The sequence below is a fragment of the Strigops habroptila genome, chromosome 10, assembly GCF_004027225.2.
Source record: "Strigops habroptila isolate Jane chromosome 10, bStrHab1.2.pri, whole genome shotgun sequence".
NCBI classification, from domain to species: Eukaryota; Metazoa; Chordata; class Aves; order Psittaciformes; family Psittacidae; genus Strigops; species Strigops habroptila.
In genome coordinates, this window is record NC_046359.1 from 30221936 (window position 1) to 30243004 (window position 21069).

At 54.5% G+C, this 21069-nt stretch overlaps 2 protein-coding genes across 3 annotated transcripts in view; one reads left to right on the forward strand and one right to left on the reverse strand.

Annotated features, from left to right (window-relative positions):
- ABHD12 (abhydrolase domain containing 12, lysophospholipase) overlaps positions 1–3127 on the forward strand; it is a 29846-nt gene extending 26719 nt beyond the window's left edge. Inside the window, exons 11-13 of the mRNA XM_030499278.1 lie at positions 315–393; positions 694–821; positions 1261–3127. Coding sequence (XP_030355138.1) covers positions 315–393; positions 694–821; positions 1261–1300 — 247 coding nt within the window. The 3' untranslated portion in view covers positions 1301–3127. The remainder of the gene's footprint in view (positions 1–314; positions 394–693; positions 822–1260) is intronic.
- Positions 3128–3622: 495 nt separating this feature from the next.
- PYGB (glycogen phosphorylase B) lies at positions 3623–20879 on the reverse strand. Of its 2 annotated transcripts, XM_030499270.1 has the most exons (20): positions 20565–20879; positions 17901–18002; positions 16263–16341; positions 15370–15473; positions 13389–13520; positions 10965–11076; positions 10233–10315; positions 9168–9311; positions 8777–8869; positions 8511–8657; positions 8234–8397; positions 7816–7930; positions 6984–7085; positions 6706–6853; positions 6310–6368; positions 5857–5998; positions 5445–5652; positions 5103–5237; positions 4901–4967; positions 3623–4626 (listed from the first exon to the last, which is right to left on the reverse strand). In XM_030499270.1, exons 1-20 carry the CDS (start codon positions 20805–20807, stop codon positions 4474–4476), a joined length of 2532 nt encoding a protein of 843 aa, XP_030355130.1. In that variant the 5' UTR covers positions 20808–20879; the 3' UTR covers positions 3623–4473. The 2 variants fall into 2 exon arrangements, with proteins under 2 accessions (XP_030355130.1, XP_030355131.1); XM_030499271.1 differs by lacking the exons at positions 17901–18002; positions 20565–20879 and adding an exon at positions 16503–16665.
- Positions 20880–21069: the final 190 nt, after the last annotated feature.

A 21069-nucleotide genomic window follows, 5' to 3' on the forward strand; every position in this document is an offset into this window, starting at 1 on the left:
CCTGAGCATTTCTAAGTTTGGCTTCCAGTACTGAAACCAAACCAAAGCTCGGGGGATGGTGCTTTGCAGTGGGGTGAGCCACTTTGCTCTGCTCTATACAGTAAAGAGCTTTCACAAGGATGCCTTCCACTAGTAAGATTTTCTATAGATCAAATGAATGGTGCCCAGATAATAGTGCTTTCAAGATCTGAGCTGCAGGTAATGACCCACAGGACATGTTTGTCATCGCAGTTTCCTTGAAAATCCAAGTGTGTCGGTCTTGGAGAATGATGGGATTGCTCTGAGCCTTTGTGACATTGGTGTCTCTCTTACAGTGTGAAATACATTTCCTGCTCCCTGCTCATCCTTCATGCTGAGGATGACCCCGTGGTACCATTTCATCTGGGAAAGAAGGTACATATGTGCTGACTCTGCAGACTGATCTGGTAGGAGGAGCTGATGTGGATGGAACAACATCCCAGCTAGGGAAGAAGACAGCAATAGGAATATGTAGAAATACATAGTTGGAGGGGATTGGAAATTCTGTGCTGTTGGAGGTGGCAAATCAATAGTGGAATGGTGCTGGAACATAAATGGTGCTAGAGCAAAGCGGGTGCAGGCAGAGCCCATAACCCACCCTGAGAGGGGTGCTGGTTTGATGGGGTAGCTGGGTTGGGTGACACGTGTCCATCACCTGCCTCTCCTTGGTCTCAGCTTTACAACATCGCTGCGACGTCGCGGAGTTTCCGGGACTACAAGGTGCAGTTTGTGCCATTCCACACAGACCTCGGCTACCGGCACAAGTACATCTACAGGAGTCCAGAGCTACCTCGAATACTGCGGTAACAGCCCAGCTAAACAGGGGCTCATCCTCTTGGGGGGGGTTTGGGGCACACTGGGGCACACACCTAGCAGCAGGAGAGATGGGCAAAGGCACTTGTATTGGGCAGCTGGAGACCCTATGGTCTTCAGAGGGGCTGGCTTAGCACAGAGCTCTCCTGCAAAGCAGGATTTGGGAAGGGGAGGCACAGTAAGCTGGGAGCACTGCTCTGTGGCTCACTTCTGGTGTGAGCAGGATGCTCTGGAGGAGTTGTCTGGAGCAGCTACTCCTGCTTGACTCTTGGGATGGGAGCATAGGTGAGCACTGCTCAGGGCTCTTCCCTGGAGCTGCAACTGCTTGAGCCCTGGTGTTTGCCAGAGGAATGGGAAGACCTGCAGGCTGCAGCTTGCACCAGAGTGTAGGAGAGCTGAGTGTCACTGCTGTGTCGTTTCCTTTCCTAGAGAATTCCTGGGAAAATCTGAACAAGAGCATCATCACTGAAGACCAGCTGCTTGGCAGCACAGAGATTTTTCCTTTCTTCCCTTCCTCTCCCTCCTTTTCCTCCCCTCCCTGCGGGTCAGTCTGCCATTCTTCCATCCCTGGCGCTAGAGAAGCTCAGGGATTCCAGCTCCAGTCCTGCTGTGTACCCTTGGCAACTCCAGCCCCCAGCATCGTGGAAGGAGAAAGAAGTTGTTGGTTTGTTTCCTGACGTGGATGTGGAGGGGTGATACCAGCCAGTATCAAACCATGAAGAACAGAAGCACAAAGAAGCCTGGCCAGTGCAGCATGGTCCTGCTGTGGACATTCCTCAGACCTGTGTGTCATGACCAAGGGTGTTTCACCTTTAAACACTGCTGCTGGTTTGAATCGTGTAGAGACTCATTTGTAGGTGAATGGCTTTTGCCGTGTCTCCAGACTGCAGTTGTCTTGCTTGAGTTTGAGGTGTTTTCTTTCTAGGAAATACATGTTTTGCCTTTCCTTTTTGCTAAGTGGCTGGAATTACAAACTCGGAAGGTCCAGGTGCTGAGAGAGGTTTTTATTTAGCTCCTCAGTCACAAGGTGTTGCAAGTGTTAAGCTCATTGCACAAGTTTGGAAATGGAAGGAAAGATGGGGGTTTTTTGTTCTTCCTTTTCAAACATCTATTCAATGGAAAAGGTTAGTGCCCTTTTACCTTCTGTACCCTTTTCCTTCTGAACACCATTTCTGCTCCCATCCCTGCTATGGTCTGTGGAGCTCTCCTTCCTCACACGCACTTCTTATTAGGACTGAAGCAACTTACATGGATAAACTGCAAACTTAGGAGTTTAAGCTGGAAGTGTGAGATAGATAACTTTTTTGCTTGATCTTCCACTTCCATGAACAACATGAACCCAGGATGTGGGAATGGATGTCTTCTGTTCTCCCTGTACACACCCAGGCAGGCACGTGCTTCCTCTGTGTGAGAAGGGCAGGCTTTTTTCCTCAGCTGCCTTTTAACTAACTGAAGGTCAGGTATTCCTGTTCCTGGTGACTGCACTGTTCTTCTGTGGTTCAAAGCAGGCAGTGGTACGCAGCTCTTGATGCACAAATAACAGTCTGAGTGTCCTTCCCCTTCTCTCCCTCCACCTCTCTCCTGTGCTCTGGGCATCCCAGGCACTTCCAGTAGCACTTCTTAGCCCATCTCATGGCCATGGTCGGAGCATATTGTCCAGGAGGCAGAAGTAGAAATGAGCCTCTCCCACAGAGAGAGAGGGTGTCCTTGCCCTTCCTGGGGCTAGAACAGGGCCTGGTTGATGCCACTGATCAGTCCATATAGACAATACCAGGTGCTGTAGGTTTAGTCACTCGTGCTCAGTGAATAATTGTGCTGCCTGAAGGGTCTGCTCAGGGGTGTATCACCATAGTATAAACTGCCCAGCATGCATCCAGGTTCCACCTGTAGGCTTACACTAGTCGCACAGCAGACAGTAGCTCGTTCTTGTACTGAGATTCTGCTGCCATAGCGTGGTTGTCCCTGAGGTTCCTGACCCGTGATACTCAAAAGCTAACTGCCACTTGGATCATGTTTGACGCACTTGTATTTATTGCACTGACAGGAGGGAAACCCTGACTTGGCTCTGGACAGTGCCGTGCACATTCCAGCTCGTGCTGCTGCTGGCGGCTGGCTCGGGGCAGAGCCTGGCTGCCTTCCTCCCGTGTGGTGGAGCTGAGGGTCCAGCATGCTCAACTGCTGGTGGTGGTGATGCCACACCGCCGTTCCCGGCAGGAGGCCAGTGAGATGCTTGGAAATTTACACTAAAATGTTTATCTACGAGTGGTGTAGTTTTAATAAAGGCATTGACTGCTGATCACTGCAGCTGTGCCCCTTTTCCCTGACAGGTTTGGGGCAGGTTTGGCTGGGTGTATGGCAGGGCTGCAGTAATGCAGGGGAGAGGAGCTTGGAGTGGGGACTGGCTGCGTCCTTGTGGCTGCTGCCAGTGAGGGGCTCACCTGGAGCCCAGTGGCTTTGTGCCTGCAACCCAGGCTCTGCTTCTTCTCTGGGGATGAGAGAAATGGGAGCTGCCGGCGGCATTTGTAGCACAGGAGGCTGGTGTGCCATTTGCAGGGCAAGCCTCTGCCCCAGCCCATCTAGTCAATGCACCAGGGTGCAGGTAACAGCTCTGGGCCTGTGCAGCCTCTGCTACCAGCTCCCTCCCCGTGCACTGGCAAGACTGACCTTTCTGCTGTGGGCATGATGGTGCCAGTTGCCGGGACCCCATCCCATGAAGCCACATCAGGGGACGGCCACTGTGGCCTGAACCCAGGTGTGGAGCAGTCACAAGTCAGCCGGAGTCAGACCAGCGGGTGGTGTGGTCGGTTTAATGAGTTGCGTCACACAGGGAGTACTGGTGCACTACACAGCTCTACTGGTGTTAAACTGGCCCCAGCGCTGGGAGGACACGTGGAGCAGCACGGCCCAGCTGTGGAGGGATGAAGAGGAGTGATACACATCCACCCCCTGGGCAGCACTCAGCATACAGCAGTGCCTGGAGAGCCACGAGCATGCCTGGGGCCATCCCACTGGCATTGGCAGGTACAACCCTCTCCGTGCAGGTGTGGAAGCTATAAATGGCTGGAGTGGCTTCGTTACTGGGCTTTTGATTAACAAAGAGGTGTGGAGGAGGCTATGGCAAGCTCTGGGTTGAGGAAGTTGCTGCTCCCCGAGATGTCTCTTCTTGTGGCACTGGCACCTGCATTGGGGCCAGCCCCACTGTCTCTTAAGTGTTACTGGGGAAAGGGGTGACCAGAGGGTCTGACTGACAGACCCACTGGAGGGTGCAAGACACGCAGTGTGCTCGTTAAACCTGCCTGTGGGCAGGGCTGAGGAGGCCAGGCGAGGCTGCATGCAGAGGGAGAGGGGAGGATCGAGTTGGAAAGCCCTTGTTAAGAGTGGAGCACGGCTGTGGAAGACTTATCCGTGGTCATCTCGCTAGAAGCACTATGCAGCACATGCAGGCTGGATACATGGGTGCAGACACAGGGTCCCTTCTCCTCTCCCCCAGGTCCTGTTCCTCACTCAGGGCTTCTCAGAGCATCCTTCTACCCCCCTGAGCAAAAGGCCTTGTCCCTGCAGAGCTGAGCCCGTCTGACAGGCAGTGAAGTGCAGGTGAGGCCGCCTGGGCTGGGAGCCCGTCCCTCCCTCCTGCCCCCAGCATCAATCCCTTGGCAGGTTGGGGGGGGGGATCTTTGTGGCAGACGGCTCCACACCCCAGATCTCCCGGGCATACTCAGTGATGGTCCTGTCACTGGAGAACTTGCCCGAGCACGCAATGTTCCTGATGACTTTCTTAGTCCACTCCCGGGGGTCCTGGCAAGAGGAGAGGCAATGTCAGAACTTGCTCCTGCCCCTGGCTCTGCCCCAGCTCTTGGCCTTGCATGGCTTTGGGTACACACATGTGGCTGGTTTAAACACTGCAGTGTGGGGCTGCCGGAGCAGCAGAACCTGCCTCAGCCATGCCCAAGATGTGGTTTCTGTAAGAAGGGCTCCACAGGAGCACACTCATCCCAGTCCCTCCCCAGTCTCCCCACTGCACTGCCAAGGCCATGGACCCTGTCCCTTCTCAGTGGTGGGCAGCTCTTACCATGAACAGCTTGTCCACTTGGCCTTGGCATTTAATGTAGGCCTCGTAGTCAGCAAACAGCTTGAACCTGGAACCCAAAGCAGAGTAAGGTGAGGTTTTGCTGCCTGTAGGGTCCCAGCCTGGCACAACAGGGCACCACAGCCATCTTCCTGCAGGTGCAGGGAGAGCCAGTAGGGAAGGAGCAGCCCACCCAAGCACTCACCTGTCATGGTACATGAGCATGTTCACAATGTCCTTGAAGCAACCAGGGTCTCGAGGCGAGAAAAACCCACTGCTGATCTGGTCCACAGCCTGGCGCAGCTCTGGCAGCCGCTCGTAGTATTCCTGTGCGTTGTACCTGCAGCCAGCAGAGATGGGCTGTAGGGACTGATGCTCGCCCCTGGGGCTGCATCCTTGATGGGCCAGGCAGAGGCTGCCTCTAGCCCCCTGATTTTAGCCTGCTCCAGAGCTGCCCAAAGAGGAGAGTGTCCCCCCCAGAGATCACAGCTCAGACCTGTCTCCCCATCTGACAGGCCCTGGTATGCACTGGACACTCAGCACCAACCCTTTCCGATCCAGAGCCTCCACATCCTCCACTCGCATGCCAAAGATGAAGAGGTTGTCTTCGCCTGCCTCCTCAGCCATCTCCACATTGGCCCCATCCATGGTACCAATAGTGAGGGCCCCGTTCACCATGAACTTCATGTTGCCAGTACCCGAGGCCTCCGTGCCAGCTGTGGAGATCTGCTGGGAGAGATCTGCCGCAGGGATCACTGTCGGGAGCAAGAGAGGTAGGAGTTAGTTAATCCTTGGTGGCTGCAGATCCCCATGGCCTGGGCCCAACAACCCTGCCCTGTCCTAAGGCCTCTCCTAAGGGAGAGCCAGGTGACTTGCAATGACAGCCTCTTTGGGCTGTTTCTGGGCTCAGCTGGGACATACCCAGCTCCTGACATGTGCTTACACAAGACCACACGTACCCTTCTCGGCCAAGGATACCCGGTAGTTCTCCAGGAAGATGACCTTGAGCTTGTCCCCCACATAGGGATCGTTGTTGATGACCTCGCCGACGGACGTGATGAGTTTGATGATCATCTTGGCCATGTGGTAGCCGGGGGCTGCCTGAAGAAGAGCAGCCCAGAAATGGTGAAGGCATTTAAGGAAGGGAGAGCATGAGAGGTGCCAGTGCAGGTCCTCACCTCTGCTGTTCACATGGATCAGCAAAAACACCCTACTGAGAGGAGAAGTCCTGAGCCACAGGGAAAGAGTGATGGGGCCTCGTTCAGTCCCATTAGTCCATAAAGGCATTCCCTGAAGAGCCCACCTGCAGACACGCTGACTAACCTACAGTGGGCCTGGCCAAGCCACAGAAAGGGGACACATCCCACATCCCCACTGAGCCACGCATGCACCGAGGCTGGAATGCAAGTTACCTTTCCTCCGATCATAATAGTCCTGGGCACAAAGGATTTGGATGGATCACTTCTGATGCCTGAAAGAACAAGACATAACAACCAAAATGAAGGTAAAGTGGGCAGAGATTCCTGTGTGCATCAGAGGAGGGCTGGAATCCCAGCCCGTGGCACACGGACCCAACAAATCTGCAGGACTCTGAAGCCCAATGAAGACATCTGCCAGCGCTGTGGTGGGCAAAAATGAGCCACAAAGTCATAGAATCTGGGTTGTAAGGGACCTAAATCTTATCTAGTTCCAACCCCCTGCATCCCCAAGAGTCCCTTGGCCACCCCAGCTGCCATACTTTTACGTGGGAGCCCTGGCAGTGAAGCTCTGAGGGACACCCCTTGCCTCCCAGCCCAGGCAGGACTTACGGTTGTAGAGGGTGATGGCATGCAGGCAGTTCAGCAGCTGCCGCTTGTACTCATGGATTCGCTTGACCTGAACATCGAACATGGACGAAGGATTGATCTTGACCTTGTACTGCTCCTCCAAGTAGGCTGCAAACTTGAGCTTGTTCTCCTGGCAAGAAAATTTCACAAGGAACAGGCGTGGGTTCTGAGGCCTTAAGTCAGAAGTGAGCATTTCCTGCTGGGATGTTCCTGGAAGCATGGTGTCTGTCTTGCCCCCACCCACCACCAGTGCATGTTACCTGCTTGACTTTTGCCACATCCCTGATGAAAGTCTCGTTGTTGATGAAATCCAGCAGCTTCTTCAGCTGGCTCAGATCCGTGATAAAGCCTTCCCCGATTTTCTAAAAGAACAAACCAAGAGGGTGATGTTGTCCCACTCTTGAGACACCTCACCCCAGCCACAACTCTGCTTCCCCAACGGAGATGCCACAGTCCCATTGGGAACTGGAAGAGGCACTCCGGCCAGGAAAAGGGGTGCAGTTTCTTAGGGTGAGGTTACTTCTCTGTGCCATCAGGGGGCCCAAAGATACAGGGGAAACGGGGCACTTGCAAAAACCCAAACAAGTCCCTCTCTCAAGGAGCTTTAGATGGAAGATGTGCACCAGGGCCTCCTGGCAGCTGGAGGAACTGATGAGCAGGAGATGAAGATACATTTAATTGCAGGACATGATTCAGCTATGGCATGTCACAGTGTGGAGCACAAACCTGTGCTAAAGGGCCTGCTAAACAGAGGAGATAGAGCTGGGGCTGGAGCTCCGAGGGAGCTCTTTTGTGTCTGTGAAGCTGCATGCTTTTGCAGACACCTCATTTCACACACTGACAGATTGTGCGTTGTCACTGCAAGGACACGGAACCAGATCCAAATCTCAACAACATTTTTGGCCAACTCTTCATCACCAACTTCAACACTCAGCCAATCTCACACCTACATGTGCAACAGGCATACTCCTCCCTGTCCTCACTCCCATGCTGTCCTCACTCACGCTCCCCAGCCCCAGCCTCAGGTCCGATCAGACACATGCAGAGGTGACTAGAAGCAAACAGATCACCCTTCAGCTGCCTGCAACTCACCTCAGCAATAACGTCAGCGAGTCCCGGGTTGCACAGCAGGAGCCAGCGCCTCGGCGTGATCCCGTTTGTCTTGTTCTGAAACTTCTCCGGCTCCAGCTCATAGAAATCCTTGAACCTGGAAGAGCAGCGAGCTCTGAGCCACCCGCCACCACCCAGAGCTCCAGCTGGGCCCCTGCTGCACGTGCCCCTGGCTCAGGGCAGTCCATGTGGATCTCCCCGTAACACGCGTAGCTCTGCACTGCCTCTTACCCCCTTCCTCAGCTGTAATGCCAAGAGTTCCACCAGCTCCAGAGTTAAAAACAAGACTGTCCCCAGCCTGCTATGCCCAGCAGGACAACCAAAGCTGACTTTGACCCAGGCTTGCAGGCAGAGCCCAGTGAGTGAACAGGGTGCATCCCTTGGGTGTCCCCCAACTCACACTGAGTTCTTGACAATGTCCGAGTGGATACGGGCCACGCCGTTGACTGCATGGGAGCCGATCACACAGAGGTGTGCCATGTTAATACGCTTGCAGTCTCCTTCCTCAATCACTGACATCCTCCGGAGACGGTCAATGTCCCCTGGGTAGAGAGCTGCCACTCGCTGCATGCAGAGAGGGACATTAGTGATGCAGCCATAGGAACATTCCCATCCTAAAGGCAGCCACATCAACCCCCCCAGAGCTCCCACAGCCTGCAACCAGCCCAGCCCCTTACGTCCAGATGCATTTGGTTGAGGGCATAGATGATCTCCAGGTGACGTGGGAGCAGCTTCTCAAACATGGAGACCGGCCAGCGCTCCAGGGCTTCGGGCAGCACCGTGTGGTTGGTGTAGGCACAGGTCCGCTTTGTGATCTCCCAGGCCTGCGGTACAGACAGCAGGTTTACAGACATGTGCCCAGGCAAAGAGGGGAAAGGAAACCCCACATGAGGACAGGACAGCAGCTCTTTCCCCTGTATGGTTCAACATGGACTCTGCTTACCTTGTCCCAGTCCACTTTCTCCACATCCACCAGGATCCGCATGAGCTCTGGGATGGACAGGGCAGGGTGGGTGTCATTTAGCTGAATAGCCACCTGCAACACAAGACTTGCTGAGCTGAGATCTGGCAATGATAGGACTTTGACAGTGTCCTGCATGAGTGGGGTTGGGGTCAAGGTCAGCCCCAAGCCTCTTCTCATGGCACACACCCCAGAAACAGACACTGCTCCTGGGACAGAGCTACTCAACCTCTGCTCTAAATCACCTGTTTTCCAACCCAAATTGCCAGGGTTTTTGTATACATGTCCCAACTTGGTCCTGCGCATCCCGCTTTCTCTCACGACAGGCAGGTCTGACTGAAATGCCCCTGGACCCTCTCTGCCACAAACTCACCTTGTCTGGGAAGGTTTCAAAGCATGTTCTCACAGGGTCTCGACAGCCAAATTTGGAGGACTTAAAGCGCCGGATGATGTCCTGGAGGGTGGCAGCCACCACAAAGTACTCCTGTTTCAGCCGCAGCTCCTTGCCTTCAAAGAACTGCAAGTGGAGGGACCAGAGCCATCAGTGCTGCAGCTGCCACCCCAGCTGGCAGCCAAGCCCCTGGAGATGCTCCTAACCACTCTGGTAGGCTTCCCAACAGGTCTCATAGGCCCAGCACCTCATCAGGACAAATCTGGATGTTTCTCAGTGCCTCTGATGGGGCAGCAGCTGTACGAACTGACAAGGGACTCAGCATCCCAAACAGCTGCCTCCAGAGAGCAACAGAACCTGCCACATCCATGCTACTCCTACAGAGCAAGCACAGGTCCCTCCCTCACTGCAAGACCCTTTGCAGAGGTTTTGGACCAAGGATTTTGGACTTGCTGCAATGTCCAGGAGTCAGTGTCTCTGGACACACCAACTGCCTCCCATGCACACTATACTTCATGCTGACCTATTTGAAACGACCAGCAGGAATCGGAGTGCAGGAGGTCAGCTTTTTCAACACAGATCTTAATCCACGACTAGATAGCGAGGGCTCTTCCCTTTTGGATACAGTGCCCAGTGGGCGCATGGCCTGGGACAGCCTCTGCAGTGAGAAATCCACCTTGAATGGAGAGGAGATGGAAACGAGTTCCCCCTCATGGCAGTCTCTGAAATGACAACTGACTTTTGCAAAGGGTTAGCCATGGAAATTGGCAACTGCCTTGAACTTGAAGGAGTAACACGTCTTCACCTCCTTGCAGCAGGGAACACAGCAGCTCTACAATACGGGCCAGACTCTCAGCTGCCATCAGTCAGCAGAGACCCTCTGGGACCCGCAGAGCTGCACTTGTTAACCAGGAATTACGAGGCCAACCTATTGCATTAAAAATCCTCAAACCAGAGCAATAAACATCAGGTGGCCATGACCCTCCAGTGCTTGCACCCAAGGCAGTAGCACTACAGGGAGAGAATAGAGGCAAGAGAGGCACTCACATTGTCATTTGGGTACAGGACTCTGGATATGTTCTCTGCCAGGTTTCTGTCCAGCACTGCCTCAATGTAGTCACCCACGTTGACTGCAGCAAAAGAGAAATACACACAGCACTGAGGCAGCGGTAGATTCAGGCAGGTCCCTGACACTGGGCTTCTCCCTCTTTCTCTTGTAGAGAGATTTGTAACAGGAACATTCAGGCTGGGATTAATGAAATCTGAATGGAAATGTATACGTGTGAAAGGCACCAGAGAGCCAGGAGAGAGTGACATAAGAGAAAGGCACATCCCCATGCAGTTTCTCAAGACATACGTATCAGGAAGGACAGACAGAAACTGAAGACAGATAGCAGCCAGAGAAGGCAAAAAAGGAAGCGAGTGACCAGCCATATTGCCTAAGGACTAAGGTGAAATGGGGCCGGGCAAAGCAGCAGAGAGATCACAACCACACTCAACTCCTAAAGGGTACAAAAGGCTCATCTGAAACCCAGCTCACAGCTGTCAATCAAGAATTGAGGAGACGCTAGGAGGACCCAAGAGCCATCACGCTTGTCCCACACAAGTTCTGCTGGCAGGGCTCAGGAAGCAGTGCCACCCATGGATGCACACACAGTGCTGCATTTTGGAATTGGGCAGGAGGTATGGATGAAGAAGGCCAGATGGAGAGTGCTGTGCACACAGGAACAACCATGTCCCAGCCTGGCCAGGAAAGAGGCAGTGGAGGGGTACACTTACACTCTTGGAGGTTGAAGTCATTGGGTGCTTTTGCAGACCACAGCCTCATGGTGTTCACAGTGTTGTTCTTATATCCTGGCACTGGCGTGTCATAGGGCATAGCAAGGACAACCTGCAAAAGAACAGCATTCCCTCTGATGAGCAGCACTCTGGCCTCAGAGGAAGTGGGAAAGTGGCTGAAACCTCTGCAGGAAGAATCCAGAGGACACAGACAACTCCTGGCTGTTGTAAGAATCTCACCTCACTGGAACTGAGCTCCACAGACTTCCCTGCTACCATGGGCACTTCCAGCACCCACTGGCAAAGCGTTAATAGGAGCAGCAGAGCTGTTTGGAGCTTTGCTGACAAACTGGAGTTAAAACCCCATCAATTAAACATGAAAGAGTGTCAGCAAGAAACCTGCTGACATTCTTATACCAACAGGCGTTCCTGTTAGTTATTCACCAGAGCACTGCAAGCACCCTTAGCTGGCCACTGCAATTCTATCTGTGCCGGGGGAGGGCCAGGGCAGCTGGGACCTTTGAGTTTCCATCTGGGATAAATGCCACAGCCTGAATCTTGCCTGTTAAGCCTTCTGCAGCCTGCCAGGGCCAAACCCTGATCCAGCACCATTCCCAGAGCAGTTCAGCCGATATTCATCAAGCCTTGTTGAACCTGTCTGGGTAAATTCACTGAGATCTCCAGCACCCAAACTGCACAGGAGCACAAAACTCTTAGTGCCGTCTATGGATGATGTTTAAGCATCAGGACGCTGCACACAGGGAGTAACACTGGTGTTCCTAGCTCAGATCACACTAGCCAGGCAGGGCATGGGTGTGCTGCCAAGCTTGTGTGCTCCAGCTCACTGCTGTGCCAACATCTGCATGTCTCCAGCCCTGCTGAGCAGCAAGGCAAAGCACCCTGGCCTCAGCCTGGAACGCAGAGCCTGAGGGCTTATGCCAGAAGAGCTGAACGGTGCTTGCAGAGCAAGGCCCTGATGCTGCAGCACAGAGCCACCACTCTGACACTGGCAAAAGGAGCCAGCACTCTCCTTAACTAATCAGTGTGTATTGGCATGACAGCCCCCAGCCAGAGGCTGTCTGCAAGGAAGGATGGGAGAGGCAGCAGAGAACTGAAGGAACTGTGCTTGCAGGGCAGGGAAAACCCAGGCAGATCAGCATGCTGGCCCTCAACAGTCTCCTTGTGCTGGCATCAGCAACACTTCCTCTCTGGGGAGAAGGAGTAAGAGTTCAGGTTCTCAAAGCTGCCATCACCAGCTCTGAACATGGAAGCAGGCAGCAAGCCCACCTTGCCTGAGCCATGGGACTGGGGCACATCACATGAGCTGAGTGATGCTATATTGGGAGACTGCGTCTTCAGCTTTTTTGAGCCTTTGCAACTTGTTCCCTTAATGGCATTATCTGAAAACTCACCTCCCTGTAGGAAGCAGTGTTCCCACTGCACTCTTTGGGATCCCTGAAACCCCGGACTACTGCTGGGGTCAGAAGACGAGCACACTGAAAGGCAATGGACTCAGCCCGTAAGTGATGTCTGCTCTGGCACAGTGCCTCCATGCTGCTCCCAGGGCTGTGGTGTTGAACCCCTGCACTCTGTGTGTCCTGGGAATGGCCTAGGTCACTGCACAGCACTTGACAATCAGGGTCTCTGGAAAAGAATCTGGTTTGTTCCCCCTCTGAGCAGGCCCAAGCAACTCTGCAACTGAGCTTCAGCTCCTGGTGCTGAATAGAATGGCTTGGCTTTATGACTGTGTGCTCCTCAGAGAATCAGAGCTGGTTCATGAGGCTGAGAGACCCTTGAACATCATGGGAACAAGGCTAAGTCATGGCCCTGAATCCCAGAGAAATCATCGTCCTTCCTTCCTCCATCCTGGGCAGTGCTTAGACAAGAGAGGCTGAAACATTTTCCATCCTCTTACTAAATCTGTGCCTCTCTAAAGGTTGCTTTCTCAGCTGTAAGACTGGAATGCACTTGGGACACAGCAGCCTGTGCTCTGAGCAGGCACATGCTCCTGAAGCACAGCATTACCTCCCCATCTGTGGCAGGCTGAAGAAGCATTTGCTCTTCACAACACCACAAACCAAGGCCTCCAGGCAGATTGGAGACTCAAAACCATACTTCCAGCCTCCCCTTACAGCACACTGCCCACCAGGCTGGTCTGGGAAAGAACAACTTGCTCTGATCATGGGGGTCAAACGCCAACAGGATTGCTCCATGAAGACGCCACAAGGTGAATCTCCACTCACAGCTGCAGCACCAGAACCACATCTTGACAAGTCACCTTCAGCAAGGGTGGCGGAGAGGGTTCTGCTCAGCTGGGTGAGAGGCAAAGTCTGACCAGCCGGAAGCCTGGGGATGGACTGTGCCCCTCCACATGCCACCCTGCTCCATCCTCCCCCAGCCCAGCACTGCAGGAGATGTTGGTACCTGGGTATCGACCCACTTCACGCCCTCGGGAGTGTGATCCACTCGGCCATAGAAGTGCACGGGGAGCATGTACTCTGGACGTGCTTTCTCCCAGGGGTTGCCGTAGCGCAGCCAGTCATCAGCCTCCTCCACCTGCAAGGGGCAAACAGAGTCTGAGTGATGGCTCCCAGCTTCAAGTGAAGGCTAAACAAGGCTCTCCAAAGGGAGGCAAGTTCAGAAGCAAAGCTTTAGTAAGCTGACTTCAAAAATGGATGTGCAGAGGCCTCTAGAGGACAGCTGGGCTTTTCAAAACACAGATGACTACATCACAGCTGGTATAAATATATCAGCCTTTACAGGCTGTACAGGTTTAAACCACCCAAACTGCTGCAAACACAGACTGCTGCACTCAGTCTGTCTTGAGTGCTTTACATCTAGTTTGATAGTAGATGCGGGATGTGGTTCCCTAGAAGGCAATCCGTGCTGTTCCTGGCCACAAGCCACCCCCTGTAACCCAGGTCTTGCTCTGCCCTCTGCCAGAGAGGATTTCTCCTCTCTGCTCAAAACAGGCAATGGGAGTGAAAGGAATTCAGCAGAGCCACCACGGCTGATGTGCACCAGACCCCAGAGGGGCTGAGGAGAGATGCTTTGTGCCCGCAGGCATTGCTGTGCCAGGCAGGGGGGCAGGTCTGAGCCACAGCCCAGCATCGCCACCACCCCTGTTCTTTTTTAAGTAACATTAAGCCAATTACAGGGACGTTTTGTTCCCGGTGTTCACCATTTATAGGGCCTTGCATCGCAGCCTCTCTGTGGGGAAGGAGGGAAAAACAGCTCTCAAACCTCTCACCCTGCCTGGCTTATGGAGAGCTATTTTAAAGGGAGAAAAGGTCCTTTATGCTCAGAAGAAAGGCAAGTCTCCCAATGGAAGCCATTTCCAGATATACACTAGGGAAAACTGCCAGCATGGGCAGGATTTTTTAGCCTATTTTCACTTGCAAATATTATGATCATTAACGCTACAGAAGACTCCCTGTTTAAGCCCCTGCTGCATCCCTCAGGGAATCCACAGAAGCAGCAGCACTCTAAGCACTTGCATGTGTCCCACAGTGTTCAAATTCACCCTCCACCAGGCACCTTCACGAGGTGTTTAGCCATGTCTCCAACGGTTAAGACTTAGGTCCAACTTAACAGTTGGACTTGATGATCTTAAAGGTCTTTTCCAATCTGTTTGATTCTGATTTGATGATAAGCTCGCACATGTCCCCGGGTGAGTGCCTGCCACGTGGGCACCCCACCGCCCTCAGCACTCCCCTTTGCTCAGGCAGTCAGAGCCCAAGGGTCAGCACAAGTGGTAGGAAGTGACAGCACATTTGGGCTCACATTTGGACAGGTTTTGGGCTCAAGCATCCAGTTTATGAACAAGATGAAGGCACCGCAATGTCATTTGTGTGGTGAGGCCTTGTCCACAGGCAGAGGTGGCCACCACAGTGTGAAATAGAAGGAGAAAGGGTGACCTGCTCAAGTAAGTCCAGAGGAGGCCACGGAGATGCTCCAAAGGCAGGAGCAGCTCTGCTCTGGAGACAGGCTGAGAGAGCTGGGCTGGTTCAGCCTGGAGAAGAGAAGGCTCCTTAAGGGGAGACCTTAGAGCAGCTTCCAGTGCCTAAAGGGGCTACAAGAAACCTGCAGAGGGGCTTTTGACAAGGGTCTGTAGGGACAGGACAAGGGGGATTGTCTTGAATTGGCTGACAGATGGGAGATCTGGATTAGACATTAGGAAGAAGTTCTTCCCTGTGAGGGTGCTGAGGCGCTGGCACAGGTTGCCCAGAGAAGCAGTGGCTGCCCCATCCCTGGCAGTGTTCAAGGCCAGGTTGGACACAGGGGCTTGGAGCAACCTGCTCTAGTGGAAGGTGTCCCTGCCCGTGGCAGGGGGTTGGAACTGGATGAGCTTTAAGGTCCCTTCCAAACCAGTCTGTGATTCTACAACTTGAGTTTGTCAATGTACCTGCCAGCCGTTGACGATCTTCTGGTTGAAGATACCGAACTCGTAGCGGATGCCATATCCATATGCCGCCAGCCCCAACGTGGCCATGGAGTCCAGGAAACAAGCTGGAAGAGCAGAGCATGGTCATGCTGCAAGGAACCTCACCCCTCACTTGCTGTCCCTGCCACAGCTTGCTGCACATGCGAGTAAGGAGCTGCCACAACCAGTGCCACTGGACACATCTGTTACTCAACGAAAATCTGCATGCAGAGGGGACAGACCTGCTGAGCCACCAGGAACACCCCAGAGTTGTTGGTGACAAGCACAGGCCACCAAACCCCCAAATTCAGCCTGCCACAGTGAGAGCTCTTCTAGACTTGCCTGAGGTGTCCACGGCTTGATCTGGGCCTGCCTGCCCAGTAAAGCAGAGCTTCTGACCCCAACTTGCTGCTCTAGCAGGTACTGCACTATGATTGCTTTCAAAGCAAACCCTTCCAGCCCTCAAACTGGGGCAGCTCTGGTAAAGATCAGCCCTGGCAATGTCTCCTGCACTGGGGAGCTCCTGTCTCCAGCAGTACTGTGGGACAGGCAGACAGAAATAGCAGCCAACAATCTGCCCACATGAGAGCTGCTTGGGTGCCTGTGAGAAGTGAGAGATTTCACAGCGAGGTGAGGAGGAAGGCTCCAGACAGCCTCTTCCAGCCACAGCGCTGTCTGCTGTGCTGCAGACTACACAACTACACCTCCTGGATGCCCCCCCTGGGGAGGGGCTTGTGTCTAGCCAGCCAGCAGCAGGCAGGAGGGCAGCATGCTGCTGATGCAGGCTGAGGTCTGCACACCGCTGCTGTGGTGCCTCCAGTCACACCACCTCATGCCCTCTGTGTGAGGAGAGGGCTCCCACCTCCCCAGCTTACCTGCCAGGCGGCCCAGGCCTCCGTTTCCCAGCCCAGCATCTTCTTCAATTTCTTCCAGCTCCTCCAAGTCCAAACCCAGCTATTGGGGAAAGAGCCACAGCAGAACATGTCACCACCCAAAGCCCATGCCCTGGGCCTGCTCTCTGAGGAGGGCAAACACAGATCCCAAACCAACCCACACCACGGGAAATCAAACCCACGGGGGCCTCTGCATCTCCCCCTCCCCACAAAGCATCTCACCAGCCTCTGGTCCCTGGGAAGCCTGGTTAACTGGAAAACAATTTAGCTCATCATCAGACGTCGCTTTCCCATGGACGAAGTTTCCTTAGAGACCTCAAACAAACACTCATCTCCCGGCAGCCCAGGAGGCCCTTCCCCTGAGCTCGCCCTTGGAGGAGGGATGGCGAACGGCCAAGTCATGTCCGGGTACACACCCTGCCCCCCTGCTCCCGCCCGCCCCGTCCTTGAGGAAGAGCACAGCCACTGGTTACTGCAGCATTCATCATCATGCTCCGGGCCTTCCTCCATCCTGCCCCGCCTGGTGCCCAGCTCCCTGACTGCAGGCCGTGGCTGGAAGCGGTTGTTCTGCTGCATCTCATTTGTTCTCCGGCCCAAGGGGCTGCTGCCGGATGCAGGCCAAGCGTGCCAGCAGCAAACACTCTCCAGGAGCCAAGAGATATCACCTCGGTGCCAGGGGGGACAGCGGGGAGTCAGGCCAACACCATGGCTGCTCCCTGAGCTGCTCCCCACCACTTCAGTGCTCTGCACCAGGAACCTGGGAAAGCCTCATGCACAGTGTGATGGGGTCCTGAAAAACGAGGCAGATTCCCTGTGACAGAGCCATGCTGGATATGAGACCTTCCATCCCAGTTGGCCACTGGCCATGATAAGCTCCACATGTTGGAGGCTACAGCAAGGAAAGCCTCCGCCCGCATGTCAGGCCAAACCAGCATCTGGAAAATGCCTTGTAAAGGGACTTAAGAATCCTCCCTGGAAAAAGCCAGCCTGCCCTCCGAGGCACCAGACTTCAGAGAGGAAACGTGTCAGGTCTCTCCCTGGAAATGCCCTCCCATCTCGTGGCAGGGAAAGTGACTGCCAGGATGTTTCACCAGCAACTGTAGCACTTCATTTTGAGAGCCAGTGACAGAGCCCAGCTTCTGCTAGGAAGTGTAACACGGATCACTGTGGTGGGGAAAGGGGAAGAGGAGATGGGGAAATAAAGCTTCTGGGTGAGAAAGCCCAAAAACTCATACTCTGTCAAAAAGGTCACTGTCCTGCTGGAAAGGTAGCTGCAAACCTAAGCAATCACTGTTAGTGATTTGCTTGATGGTATTCAGCTGTGTTTTTCCCAGTTTGAACTCTGATGCAATTTTAATTCAAGCAAACAATTCCCTCCCTGCCTTTCTTCCTTCCCAGTGACTCATCTTTATGTGGCAGCACTGCTGCAGCACCTTGTGTACATACATGTGTACATGTATGAACTGTAATTTGGTGTCTTGGTGCTCAGCCTCCCCCACGTCTTGCTTTGTTTAGTCAAAACCCTTAGGAGGAAGCCCTGAGAAATACAGATAGCCAGCCCCCCACATGGAAAAGTCTGGCTGGTTCTTCAGGGGAACCCCAGCACCCCCAAGACCTCACCTGGTAAATGGCTTCATCACAAGCGTTCTGCAGGCCCAGGTTCACCATGGTGTTCTGCAGAGTGCGGCCCATGTAGAACTCCAGGGACAGGTAGTAAATGCGCTGGGGAGGCAAAGCAAGACACTTACCCACAGCACAGCACTTTGCTTTCACCAAAGTCAATCAAAATTAAGAGCAGACCCAAGTGCTTTCCAGAGTCGGGACATCTTCCCAAAGCAGCTCTTGGCTCCTGCTCCCGAACACCATGCACCACAGTTTGTTTGTTAGAAGGATCTCACGCGGGATGCTGGCCAAGCCTGGGCTGCATGTCTCCCTGCCAACAGCCTTCTATAGAGAAAACTTGTTGCCTGTTAAGTGTTTCCCTAATTAACTTAGGGCAAGAATTATCTAGGATGCTGAACGATGTATTTATACACCGCCGAGCTCAGCTGAGGTGATGCTCAGGCTGGGCTGCTGAAGTTTTCCCATGCTGAGATGAAGCTGATGCAGACTCTGCCCAAGGCCCTGTGCGCACTGGCCCGGCTGAGGGCCAAGAGGGTGATTTCCCTATCCCATGGCTCCTTCTGTTCTCCCCACTCCGGGTTTTACACACGTTTCACCCTGTGGAACAAATAAACTGTCCTGCGGGTGGCAGGGTTCCTGGCAAGACGGGCTGCTCCGTGGTGACCTTCCAAGTTTCAGAGGAGCTGTGCTTGTGCTGGGAATGCTAATGCAAACCTGTTTGTGGAATGAGGAGCAGGCTGGGCAAACCTGCCCTCACTCAGGTATTTTTAGAAATAAATGGGTATTTTTAACACAGCTATAGCCTGACTTTAAATAATGCTTCCTCTTGAAACTCTTCTTCATAGCTGGGATCTTTCCCTGCTAAGCAGCAGGATTACCGACTCTGCCACCTCTGCTGGGACTCTGAAAGGGCCCATCTGTTCCCCGGGGCTCATTGGAGAGACTGAAACCATTGCACAGTTGTATAAATCATAGACTCACAGACTGGTTTGGGTTGGAAGGGAACTTGAAGATCATCCAGTTCCAACCCCCTGCCACAGGCAGGGACACCTTCCACTAGAGCAGGTTGCTCCAAGCCCCTGTGTCCAGCCTGGCCTTGAACACTGCCAGGGATGGGGCAGCCACAGCTTCTCTGGGCAACCTGTGCCAGCGCCTCAGCACCCTCACAGGGAAGAACTTCTTCCTAAGATCTCATCTAAATCTCCCCTCTGTCAGTTTAAAGCCATTCCCCCTTGTCCTGTCCCTACAGGCCCTTGTCAAAAGCCCCTCTCCAGATTTCTTGTAGCCCCTTTAGGCACTGGAAGCTGCTCTAAGGTCTCCCCTTAAGGAGCCTTCTCTTCTCCAGGCTGAACCAGCCCAGCTCTCTCAGCCTGTCTCCAGAGCAGAGCTGCTCCAGCCCTCGGAGCATAAATACTCTGCTCCTTTCAGTCTCCTGCAGAGATGTGTTTCTATCTTAAATCTAGTGAGAAGGACAGCAAGCAAACCCACTCCAAGCTCCTCTTAGCCATTACAGGACTTATACAAGCTCTTCTGTTACTGCAGAAATACAGATCAGAGCACATTTGTGTGAGTAGGATAATAGTGAGAGCTCTATGCACTGGTGTTATTCCCCGTGTCTGTGCAGCTGTACCAGCGTCGAAGTGTGATTTCTCGTGTCAAGGCAATATTCATAACCCCAAGAGCTGACTCGAGGAAGCAGCCACCTGCACGCTGGGGAGGTATGTGCCTTTCCTAGTACACACCTACCCTCTGGGGCTCCCCAGTTAAGTGCTGGAACAGGTCTTAACTGAAAAAGGACTGCAGATTATCAACATCCTGCAGCCCCCAACACCTCCAGCATCGCCACCCTGACTTGGCAAGCGGGGAGGAGATGAGGGAACAGGCCAAGCGCCCCAGGAACCACCAGCCCCCTGGGGTTTGGTGACCTAAGAGAGCTTGTCTGGTCTGCATGAGGCAAGGGACTCCTCTCCAGCCTGAGAGCCTCTATGTCTCAGCACATGCCATGTCCTGGCTTCACTCCTGCAGAGCCCTCAGCATGGAGGTGACGATGCCCACATGGAACACTGCTGTGGTGGTACGAGTGCTGGACATGGCCATGGGGAAGCATGCCAAGGAGCTGGCAGCAGCAAGGCCCATGCGAGAACATGCTCAACAGGGATCACAGAGGACACAGCTGCAACATGCCACAGGGGGTCACAGTCATGGGAGTGCCTGGAGGGGGACATGGCTGCAGCAAGGCTCAGCGGGACAGGGCTGCAGAGCAGCTTGTGGGGACTCAGCCATGGCAAACTGCATGAGGAATGTGGCCGTGGTGATGCTCATGGTGACACTGCCATGGCAAGATGTGTGTGAGGGACATCGCTGGGGCAAGGCCCACAGGGACACAGCCACCACGAGGTGCGTGAGGGCCGTGGCAAGATGCACGCAATGCCCATGGGGGCACAGCCACCCCAGGGCGCATGCAAGGGGTACGGCTGCGGTGATGCCCACAGGGAAGAAGCCATGGAGAGGCACACGATGGATGCGGCCATGGCAAGGGGGCCACGGCTGCGGCGATGCCCAAGCGGACAGAGCCACAGCAAGGGGATGCCCAGAGGGCAGATCCGGGTGACACCCGCAAGGAAGGCACAGCCGCCATGCCCCCGTGCCCCCGGGGCTCACCTTCGGGTCCCGCTCGTAGTAGTGCTGCTGGGTGCGGATCCAGCGCCCCACCAGGTGGTCACGCACCGTGTGGGCCAGCGCGAAGTAGTAGTCCCGAGGGGTGGCGACGTTGCGGTCCTTGACGAGGGTGAAGTGGAGGTGCCGGTTGAAGCTCTTGCGCACCTCGGCCACGTCCCCCAGCCCCGCGATGCCCCGCACGCTGATCTGCTTCCGCCGCTCCCCGTCGCTCAGCGGCGCCGCCATCCCGCCGCCTCCTCCGCCCGACCGGCTCCGCCGCGGGATCGGGCTCTGCCGCAGCCGCCGCGCCTGCGCCTCCGCCGCCTTGAGACGAGGCGGGGCGCGCACGGCTGCGCCAGGCCCGGCCCCCAGGAGGGGAGCGGCCGCCCGTCTCCGGCCGAGCTGCGGAGGGGGCCGGGGTGCAGCCATGTTACCGCCCGCCCCTGCCCGGTGTGTGGGGATGGGGATGGCTGGAGAATTCCAAAGTTTAAAGGGGCTAGAACAAACC